This window comes from Streptopelia decaocto (genome assembly GCF_964273445.1).
Source record: "Streptopelia decaocto genome assembly, chromosome: 6".
NCBI lineage: Eukaryota > Metazoa > Chordata > Aves > Columbiformes > Columbidae > Streptopelia > Streptopelia decaocto.
In genome coordinates, this window is record NC_138660.1 from 66,357,815 (window position 1) to 66,369,557 (window position 11,743).

Genomic DNA, 11,743 nt, shown 5'->3' on the forward strand with positions numbered 1-11,743 from the left:
TCCCCACCGCGGGGACAGCACTGAGCCCCCATTATTCCTTATGTGTACTCGGATGCTGGCGATCGCTGCTCCCGCTTGTAAGCCCCCTCATCATGGAGATGTGTAAGCGATATGAGTAATCCTTTAAGCTTTTCTGTCTGTGCTGGATGAAGTTTAGGACTTTTTGTCTCCTCTAGCTCAGCTGGAAATTAAATCAGGCTGACGTTTATTTAAGGGTTGTGTTTCTCTTACTGGTGAGTACAGGACCAGTTCTTGCTTTAATCACTTCTGTGGCACATGGCACAAGCCCACGCTTCAGGGCAGCCGAGACTGCCTCTTTTCAGCTGGCCTCAAGGTATTTTTGGTATTTTGGGCTCATAAATCATTGGACTCTGAAGCTGGGAACAGCCTAGAAAGGGCTTTGAGATACAGGCACCAAAATATCAGACACAGGCATCGGTGAGATCCTCAGATCAACCCTTACTGCTTCTCTTTTGGAGACACAAACACTAAGACTGTCCACAGCCCCTGAGGAGGCCCTGGACGTGGGTTGGACGGGGGTTGTGTCCTCACCAGGGTGGGAACCAGTTGTGGGCAGGAGGAAGCTGATGCTGATGGGCAGAAGGAAGGATGTGATGGGCAGAAGGAAGGATGCGATGGGCAGAAGGAAGGATGTGATGGGCAGGAGGAAGGATGCGATGGGCAGGAGGAAGGATGTGATGGGCAGGAGGAAGGATGCGATGGGCAGGAGGATGCTGATGGGCAGAAGGAAGGATGTGATGGGCAGGAGGAAGGATGCGATGGGCAGGAGGAAGGATGCGATGGGCAGGAGGAAGGATGCGATGGGCAGGAGGAAGGATGTGATGGGCAGGAGGAAGGATGCGATGGGCAGGAGGAAGGATGTGATGGGCAGGAGGAAGGATGCGATGGGCAGGAGGAAGGATGCGATGGGCAGAAGGAAAGATGTGATGGGCAGGAGGATGCTGATGGGCAGAAGGAAGGATGCGATGGGCAGAAGGAAGGATGCGATGGGCAGAAGGAAGGATGCGATGGGCAGAAGGAAGGATGTGATGGGCAGGAGGATGCTGATGGGCAGGAGAATGCTGATGGGCAGGAGGAAGGATGTGATGGGCAGGAGGATGTGATGGGCAGGAGGATGTGATGGGCAGGAGGAAGGATGCGATGGGCAGGAGGAAGGATGCGATGGGCAGAAGGAAGGATGCGATGGGCAGGAGGAAGGATGTGATGGGCAGGAGGAAGGATGTGATGGGCAGGAGGATGCTGATGGGCAGGAGGAAGGATGCGATGGGCAGGAGGAAGGATGCGATGGGCAGAAGGAAGGATGTGATGGGCAGGAGGAAGGATGTGATGGGCAGAAGGAAGGATGTGATGGGCAGAAGGAAGGATGCGATGGGCAGGAGAATGCTGATGGGCAGAAGGATGCGATGGGGCTCAGTGCTCCCCTGGTGCTCTCTGTAGGCTCGGCTTTGCTGTTCAGCATCTGTCCGGGATGTCTGTGATCTGCTGTGAGACATCACAAGTGCCTGCCGAAAATATTTATTTTGGAAAAGAGAGCAGAACCTGCGCTGCAGGGACGAGCCAGCTGTGTTTGCAGCTGTGTCAGAGCGTGTTATCTGTCTGAGAATGTTTTTGATTTGAGCTCGAATCAGCACAACATCAATAGCAATAGCTGAGATCAGGCTGGCTGGCATCAGATGAGACCGGTGGCCATGGCCGCTCCCTGCTTGGGCAGCAGTCGGTGGCGTTTAAATGAGTAAGGCTGGCGTTACCTGCAGGTTGCTGTGAGACTCTGAGATCTGCCTTTAGGAGCTGGAGTTACTTGACCCAAAAAGACAGGCTAATCTGGAAAGTGAAGTTAGTACCTACTGGTGGTTTAGGGGAGGGGAAAACCAGGCTTTGGTGGGTCTGTAACTCATCGGGTGTGTTCAAGCAGAGCAGCGCTGCTGGTTACGGTCCCCAGCGCTCCTGCCCGACAGATGGGAAAGCTTTTAGTGAGCCAGCTGTTTTCTTTGCTGCTTTAATTTTCAAACGCGATGTTTGGAAGGCGCAGCAATGCAGCCGCTGGTTTGCGGGGTGACCGCGGGGAGGCTCGGAGCGGGTTGTCTGCTCGGGTCGCTCCCTCATCTCTGGCGGTCGGAGGGCGCGGTGGCGCCGTCACCTTCCCCGCAGTGACCCCAAAGCTGGTTTGCTTGGGTTAAGTGGTGCTATTTGCTATTTTTTTTTTAGAGACGATGCTATTAAAAGCAAAACAAAATATTTTCATTAACTATAATGTAGGACTTAAAGGAAACCACATTTTGTGTATAATGAAATTCATTATAAGGGAGAGAAAAAATGCGAAAGAAAAGGCGATGGTGTCACTTTGTCACACCGGGGTCAGCGTAAATCAATAGCCCTGAAAGTCCCCCAAATAATCCCGTAGAGCAACCACCTCATTTTCAAAGCCTTTTGTAATGGAAAGTGTAACTGAATGTTACACTGTGGTCAGCTGGGCTCTCAAGTGCCTTTAAAGACACTCTAGAGCTGCAAAATTGAGGAAATCTATTATATTTTGTTATTAATGCAGTATAATGGAGACCCATCCTTACCCGTGGCCGCGCAGTGTCCTGCGTGCTTGGGCACCGCCGTCCTTGAGCATCAACTTTCATGCTGCAATGGCGTATTTGAATCTTATTTGAATATTAATTCAGATGACTGAATTTTATTGCTTATTGTGGCAATCTCGCCCGGCTGTCGCTGAACGCCGAAAACATGGCAAGTACACATGGGAAGTCCTTTACACCTGGGGACAACCACAGCACATTCTGCTCTGGATTTGCTGTGTGCTTTACACGGGGACAAGGACGAGCTTAAGAAAGAGGAGGAGGAGGATGGTGTCGCTGGGGATGGGGGAGCCCTCAGCGGGCAGGAGATGTGATGGGGACACGGTCCGGTTCATGGTGCTTTTCCCATTTTATGGTGCTTTTCCCAAAGACTGGGAAACTGAGAAATCCATCCATCCTCCTCACTGTTCCGCTGGGTGTTTTGGCATCGTTTTATAGATTTTTTGGGGGCATTTAATGGTTGTCCATGAAGCAAGTTAAAAAATGAAACCTATGCAAACAAAGCTCAGCTTGAGGCACAAACAGGTATTGCAAAAGTTTTCCTTTTTAAAGGCCATGCTTGTGAAGCTGCTGGCGCACACCATTGTGTGTTTGTTTATATGAAACTCTCGCTGTAACTTTATTATCCACCATATGTGTGTTTATTTATCTGTGAGTATTGGGAACAAACCTGCATGTTCCGGGCTGCTTTGAAACCTCAGCTCCGTGCCAGAGCTTGGGGTGGGGGTGCCCATATTTACTGACATTTATGTATTGCAAGAAATACATCAAAATAATATTTTTTTTTTTTAAATCCCAAGATTAAAAAAATTAAGAGATCTTTTTTATTACTTCCTATTAGTAGATTATGACAAAATTAGCCAGGTAAAGACATTTTTTCTGTCCTTCTAGGTACCAGATACTGCTTCAGCCAACACATGATGAAAGTCACGGGGGAGAGCGTGTCGGTCACCAAGCGCTGTGTGCCCCTAGAGGACTGTCTGGCTACGGGATGCACCTATGTAAAGCACGAAGAATACAAGGTATAGGACAAAAGTTGCCTTTTTTTTAATATGAAAACTTGGCAGAATCCTTCTGGCCTTTGCCCATTAATCTGACTGGTTCAGTGGGTAAATCAGCATCGTCAAAGATGAAGTTTCTCTTCTTAAGGAGCTCCAGCTCATTTCCATTTGCTACAGAAACAAAGGAATAAGCTCTCCCAGAATAAAAGAATAATCTCTTTAAAGAGCATTTAAATAAACGGCAGTAGCTCAGGGGTTTGAGGAGCTTGGCCTGCAGAGCTGCCTCGTGTTTGCTCCATGTCCTCTCTGCTCTGCGACCAATGCTCATGGTTTTCCTACTGAAACGAGTACCTGCAACAAAACCCTGTTTGAATAAGCAAGTAGTTATTTATTTGAGTTCTGGTTTGTGAGCTCTATGTGAACCAACCACCACTGGTTTTCAGCAGTTTGCTTATTTGGGGTAGAAAATAAGAGCTTCAAAATGGATGTGTCGTCCTTGTATCCGCCGAAGTGTTGTTCCTGTGCAGGTGAAATCGTTCTCCAAGTACATTAATAAATAAAAGGGGAGGGTGGGGGGAGGAAAAACAAGGGGAAAATAATCAGACTGGTCACTGCGCTCCTTTGCAGGTGTCTTATTATTTTCTGTGTGTCTTTCTGCGTTGGTGTTGGTGTCTTTCAAATAAGAAGTTACAACTTGTTTGTTTTTGCGCAGGTCTGCACGTCGTGCTGCGAAGGAACCATCTGCAACCTGCCCCTGCCCAGGAACGCCACAGACGCCGTGTTCACCACCCTGTCCCCGCTCAACAAGACGCGGCGGCTCTCGCAGCCCGTCCTGCTGACCGCGGCCTGTCTGTGGCTGGGGCTGCTGTCCCCGCGCTGGTGACACCGGCGCACGCCGTGGGACGCACAGCTGAGCTGCTGACAACAGCTGCGTGAACATTCAGCCTCTCCCTGCTGAGCTGGCTTTGGAAGGCTGGTTTTCCTCCTTGTTTTTATTACCGATGGAGTGGTGAGCCTGGGATGTAGATGTACTTGAAGGGGGTAAAACCATCACGTTTCACTACTGTTTTCTGAAGAAACTCATGCCAAATGTTCCCAGAATCCATGGCTGAGACTGATACAGACACTTTTCTTAATGTCCATCTTTTCCTCATGAAGAAATGATATTTAAAAGTACCGTATTCCTGCCAGCTGCTATTATTATCATCACTTACACATTTGAAACTTTTCTTGTTATACAACCATAGAACTGGTTTGGGTTGGATGGACCTTCAAAGTTCATCCAGCCACGAGCAGGGACGTCTTCAACTGACCGCGTTGTCATTGTCACAGCACTAACTCCGGTGTCTCGTTAACCTGTTTTTAGAATGCAGAGTAAATAAGACGTCTCGGGGAGGGCAGGAGCTTGTGGCGAGGCAGCAGAAGCTGGAAGGGATGAGCACAAGGGAGCAGGAGCAGTTTGGAGCAGGTGAGCGCCTCGCACAGGTGATTCCTCCAAAGGTGCCCACCAGGAGGGGCAGGAAATCACCTCGGGTTATAAATCAAACCAGAAACGCTCTAAAAACTCCGCTCCTGAAGCATGATTAGAAAAGAAAGTCTGTGTGTGGGGGTTCTGACCCTCCCCTGGGAGGAGGGAGCTGTGTGAAGGTTGAGATGCTGGTGCCGGTTGAGCCAAGAGGTTCTTTGTTTTGGGGCTTTACAAGTTTTCACGTTTTGGGCACCCATTCCAGCCTGAGAAACACCCCTGATCCTGAATAGCTTCTTTTATTGTATTTAATGCCCTCTGACTGTGGTGTATGGACTGCTCCAAGCTACAGCTGTTTCAGTGACCTGTTTCTTGTTTCGCTCCAAAATCACATATGCAATATTTATTTTTGTATAATGAGTCGGATCCAAAGTGTTTAGAAGATTCTTAATACTGATATTGCCAGGCAAAATGGTTGTTTTGCAAGTGGGTAAGCCTGTAATATATAAATTATCAGATATATCTATATATATATATATAAACTGTTTTGCATCATTATTGAAAAAGAATCAACTTTGTTTTGCAAGGTCTGTAATAAAAGCAGGGTGGCTATGGACTTAAAGTTAAACCAAACTTACTTAAACAAAAAAAACCCACCTCAAACAACAAATTAACCTTATAAATTGTTCCTTTACAAGCTGATTTTCGGCTCATCATGCTCCAAGGTAACCTGTGCTGTATCGAGCTACAATATGCCTGTTTTGGTGAGTTACAGGGGGAGAGGCGAATGAAGGAAGCCAGTGCTGGAATGTAAATGCTTTGCAAGGGCTCCGGGAAGGTCCCAGCAGCACCGGTGTCACATACCGGTTTTAGGTGGAAAACTGCAGATCTGAGTGTGCAGAGATGCTGCCTGGAGGTGTGTGGCCTCTGGAGTGAGCTCTGCTCGTGCTCCGGGGAGTTTTATTGGTGTTGAAGGAGAAGCTGCTTTCAGGTGCCTTCCCTGGGGAAGGAACCTCCGTGTGCTTTGCTGAGGATGTTTTCTCATTATGAAAACGGAACCTCAAACACTGTGTCTTTCCTCTTTTTATCTAAAACTAACACTTTTGAGGAAAGGCTGACGAATCTTGCGTTTTGACGTCATTCGGTTCTCCTCCGACCTGCTCACAGAGCACTAGTATTAAGAGGGTAGTTGCAATCTCTTATTTTATGCAAGTTAAACCTAGCTCTAGCAGACCCAAACAAGCCCAACCCTGCAGCCTTTCTAAAGCCCGTCCCCTCCTGTGCAAGCTCACTCGAGCGTGCGAGGTACTTATGGGGTGGGGAGAATGAGGTGGAGAGGGATGTGACTCCTCCAACAGCAATTTAAGTATTTATTAATTATGCAAAATGGAAGAGTTTAAGTCTGGAAGGACCTCACCCGGGCGTTCAGCTGCTCTCCTGGGGCAGGGGTTGAATGCTGGCCAAGATGTGTGCTTAGAGAAGATGTGTTGGAAAGCCAGCGGGATGCAGAACCGAGATTACTTAGGAACATCTTGCTAATCTCTTCAGCCAAGGTGGGCTCAAGCCTTGGGCCATCTTGCATGTGGCCACCAGTAGAACCTCAAGGGGACCTCCTCACCATCTCAGGGCTCACAGGCTGGTGGTGGCAGCTCAGCTGGAGGTTCTAAGGATTTCTGGTTTAATTCTGGGACTTGTTATCCACATGCATTTAGGAGTCAAGCAATAAGAAAACTGACCAGCAGCAAGAAGCAGATGTTACCTCCTGGTTGCCTCGGTCACCAGTTACAGCCAAGTTTGCACCAACATCTTCTGGCATCTCTGTATGTCGTCTCCCTCTATTTCCCATATATTTTGCAGTTCTGTTGCTCTGACCACAGCGACGCTACCGCTGGAGAAGGTCCCAGCTCTTGTGCTCTCTCACCAGTGTGTCCCAGTTGTGCTCCCCAAAAAGGACCTGAGCACCATCCAGCTGAGCTGCTGCCTCCAGCTGTGGCACAAGGATGATGGACATTGGGCTTAAAAGAGCAAATAAAGGTGACTGCGAGCACATGGGGGAGGGTTTAAAGCACAGAAATGCTGAGCTGCACCGTATTTATTTTTTTAGGCTCTATATATGTGATATTGCTTTAAAACGTCTAATTTTTTAACTCCTGTAAATGCTGTACATTTGTATAAATAAATGTTTTAAATGTTCACACGATGCGTGAGGTGTGTGATAACAGCGTCCCCTGTGCTGGGCCACCATCTGCTCCCCCGGCCCCTTCTCCTTCCCCTGGGGTCCTACCAGCAAAAAAACTCTTTAAAAATATAAATATCTGTATTTAAGACCATTTTGGTTTTAACTCCCACTGATTCTTTCCCATAGTTTCTTCCTCTTGAGCTCCCATGGTTATTTGTTACCTGTTCTTTTTTAAATTGGCCATTTAAGTAAATATTAAATAATTATTAAATAAATAAGTCTGAAGAGATTCTTGTTTAGTTACTGAGCCCTGGATCTTCCCGTCCCTCTCCTGCTCCGGGAAAGCTTTCCCTGCTCCATAATTGTGCTGCAGCGCTAATTTAATCCCAGCACGTTCTGGAGGTTTTAATGCAGTGATTTCTATTATCATTTCCACTCCTGCAACCAACACTGAGTTGGACGTGAACAACTTCATGTGCCTAATGAAAGGTTTTGGCCTAAGTTATTGATGGGCACCGTGAAGAAGGTGTAACTCAAAGTTAAAGCGATACAATTCTACAGCTGTATTATGGGATATTCTGACAATTACCTGCCTATGTGTACAGAAGGGAATTGGCTGGGTTTTGCTGATAAAGGCTGTTCGAGCGGGGCAGAGGCTGAGCTGAGCTCTCCTGGATGCAGGTGAAGAGACAGAAAAGGCCAAAAAATAATAAATCAACATTTGCAAAGGTATATTTAAGGAAAACAGTAGTGACTGGGCCAATTCCCACAGCTCTAAATTGAATAAATGCATTTTACAGTAGCACAGTTAACTACAGCACTTACAGCACCCGACTTTCCACTTAGTATTAAAATAAGTATCTCTCTGGAGGTTCAGCACTTGGTGCAGCTTTTGTTTAAAAATGTGCCTTAAAAGAGTTTGTTATCCCATTGCAAGAGGTGCCTTTGGGAGCCGCGCTCCCTGCTCAGGGCCGGGATCACCCCCACGGGTGCAGCGAGCAGAAGGCAGACGTTTGTTAGTTACAAACACTTCACTTCCATTTGCTGCAAAGCAGTTGAATTAATTGTCAGTAAAGACAACGCGAGTTGATTGTGTCGCTCTTTTCCTCCCCTTAAACAACCAGTTTGTGCAAAACCCGCCTGGTACCTCTGCCCTGCAGCACCCAAAGCGATGCTGAACCTCCTGCTTGCCGGAGCCATAAGCACTGATATTATTATTATTATTTAATTACATTTTGGTTTTGAGATGCAGGAACTGCTTCTCCATTGCCCACCAAAATCCAGCATAATGTCCCCCAAAAACCCTATTTTGGACTGGCAAGGCAAAGCTTTTGTGAAAGCATTTTAAAGAGGCTCAAGCAACCAGCACCAGTTACACCCCAAGTGTCTCGCTAAGGGCTGGAGGTTTCCATACATTCCCAGCCGAGGAATACACGACTCGCTCCTTCCACCCAGAAACTGCCAACAAGTTGATTCTGGTAAATGGCGTCACCAGGCCTACACGTGGTTCGTGGAAAGGAAAGAGCGAAAATGTACTTAAAATATGGATATTATGGAATTAATGGCAAGCGTAAGTTAATGGTTATGATCTGGAGGTGCAAACCTTAGAAATGACAATGCCCAAAGAAGCATCGATTCAGAATTAAACAAACAAGATGGGAACTAACCCTTGGAATCAAGGTTCTTGCACATCCCACAACATTACTCTTCTGCTGCATGTCAAAACAGGCTTCCTATTTTTGTCGCCTATTACTAATACACACTTAGAGTGCCAAACTCATTAGAGCATTATTTGATCAATTCTTGTACCAACTTCCCTTGACATTAATCCCAAAGTCCACTGAGACTCCAACAGCCACCCAACTCCCGGCTTGATCCTATAACGTCATTCCTTTAGCACTGATATTTTACATTTGAAAGCATTTCAAATATATCTAGTTCAACTAACTTATATGTATTTATGGAGCTTAAGCTTCCCTATTCCTTTTTTAAGGTTTTTGTCAGGTTTTAGACACGTAACCTTTACACATTTCATCACACGGAGATCAACCCTACAAGTCTTAGGCTAAAACCAGCAGGCTGGACGTCCTCAACGTGACAGATTCTATGCACAATAAATACAAACAAATGGAAAAATAGAGCGAGCGATACCAAGCTGCCAAAAATAAAACTCTGCCAGAGGTTTTCATTCTGAAACGCAACCTGAGCAAGCCGGCTTTACGGACATCTACAAACATTTCACTACTCAACGTTGTAAAATTTAAATGGGTTTTAGTTATGCTATGGATGTTCCTATCCAGCTGTGCTGAATACAGGCCAAACCCCAACTTGTCAGTCCATGTGTGTTAGAAAAGACAAACCCCAACCTCCTACTCAAGCTTTAATTTGGGAGGGTGGCACGGGGCTGCCAGCCAAGTCCCATCCCCTACCCGCTGCTGCAAGGACAATAGCTTAAGTAACTATTTTAAGGGGGTAACTTGTTCAGGTTTTTCCTGTAAAAATGTAAGGAATCCTCCTGCTGTGAGGGTGTGTGCCATGCAGCCTGTACCGGCATTTATTAGTAAATAAAAGAGCTGCACCCAAAGCCCGTGGCAGCTGTCACAGGGAACAGAAAGACGCAAAGTCGGTTGTTCTGGCCACAGAGCTGCCCACCTGGGGTGGATATTTCCTGCTGTTCACACTCATGTCTTAGCAAGCTAAGCACAAAGTAGGGTATAATACATATACATGGCTTTTTCACTACCAAAAATAATGGGTTATCACCCAAAAGCATTCCACCAACCAAATTTTTGAGTTTTCTCCAAGAGAAATATATCCTGATGAGTTAATTTCCCAGCCATCACTTAGTCACTCTGGGATATCACTGTGTCTCTTTAGGCACAAAACCATCCCCAAAGTCCAGCCCTCAGAATCCATTTTCTTTTCTTAAGACTCTTCCAACCTGCCAGACACCGGTTTTAGCGGTAAAGATTATTTTCTCAGTGAAGCATAACACCCAGCTGCATGAAATTTCAGTCTCATAATCCTGTTAGGGTTCCCTGTCAGACTCGGCACCGACGAGACCTTTGTGTTTGTGCAGCTCCTGAAATAGCAGCCTGAGCCTCGCTGAATAAAATGAAAGCAAGAGTTCCCATTGCCAAGGAGAAGAGCTGCTATTTTAAAGGCACTGCAGAAAATAAAAGCCACAGTCAGTTTGCAACTATTATTTAGTGCCATTTTTAATGTGGATTTGCAGGTTTGGTGCTGGGCTCAGAGCTCCACCAGCCTTTGGCTTCACTCCAGACAAGACCACGGTTTCTTCGCTTATCAACAGAAAAACCCAGCTATTTCTTATGCACACTGTGGGTGTTTGTGTAGCAGAAAACCTCATTCATTACACTAGAAATCTGGAAATAATAGATGCTTTTTTTCAGTTATGTTTTCATGGAGATAAAAGTTTTCTGAACCTTTTGGACCCAACAGCCTCCCAAGGCCCCTTCCAACAGCAAATATTCAGTGAGACTTCAGCATCAGACCCAGCAGAAAACCTGAATGATAACAAAAGGCTGGCAGAGAGAGGAAATATCTTATAGTTACCTATGTGGCATACCAGCAAACCTGATCTATTAGCTTTAGTTGTGAAAATCCTGCTTTATAAAAGATTTGTACATTCAAAGGCAGATTTTCAGTCTCTGGCATGTGCACACACACAAAACCACAACTCGTGTAGGAGTCAGGCAGGCACGCTACTATCCATCTGTCTGTAAGTACCTCATACATTTATACTAATATATAGCATATGACATGCAGCTATCTATATATCTCTTCAAAAAAAACAAGGGCTGTACATGTGTATGAAGAAAAAGGACTTCATCACAGACCATTGCTGAACATGGACAGTCTATGGCCCATAAAGCCCAGGATCCCTGCACTTAAGTGCCTAATAAATACTTTTCCCAATAGGACAGCTAACTATATAGGTAGTGATTACAGAGGTTTTATATAAAGTAAAAAGAAGAGTGGCAAAAGCAACAGGAGGTGGATGGCTCTCACATCTTCAATGAGATCAAGTGGAAGAGCAGCGGCCTTGGGGGGCTGCAAAGCTCAAACCACATGCCGCGCTGGTTCCCATTTCTGTGGAACATTTGGGTCACGAAGCAGGACGAGTCCCCTCGGGAAGGGGCGGGATGCTGAAGCAGTCCCGCCTGCACACGCAGGACTCGGCCCAGCTGTTCTAGGAACCCCATGGTCACGGTTTGTGTTGATGGTGGGGATTAGAGGAGCAGCAGGAGAAGGGGCAGGAACGGGGGGGTCCCCCATCACCCAAACTGCGGCACAACCAGGAGGAAACTCCCAAGCTGAAAGTCACGTGTTGCTCTGAACAACTTTCATAATAACAGGATGGAGTTAAATACCTGCGTTTCCTTTGATTCCTGCTCTGATCCCTGCCTGTAAGAATTACTAATGTTATTGTCTACGCTTCTGTCTCTAAATCCCAAACTTTCTGACCTCTCTC

General features: G+C 46.5%; 1 protein-coding gene across 4 annotated transcripts in view; it reads left to right on the plus strand.

Moving 5' to 3' along the window:
- Window positions 1-7,554, plus strand: part of LYPD6 (LY6/PLAUR domain containing 6) — a 33,765-nt gene extending 26,211 nt beyond the window's left edge. For all 4 annotated transcript variants that reach the window (XM_082055873.1, XM_082055872.1, XM_082055871.1 and 1 more), the window contains 2 exons: window positions 3,495-3,625; window positions 4,317-7,554. In XM_082055873.1, the coding sequence (XP_081911999.1) occupies window positions 3,495-3,625; window positions 4,317-4,487 (302 nt within the window). In that variant the 3' untranslated portion in view covers window positions 4,488-7,554. The remainder of the gene's footprint in view (window positions 1-3,494; window positions 3,626-4,316) is intronic.
- Window positions 7,555-11,743: the final 4,189 nt, after the last annotated feature.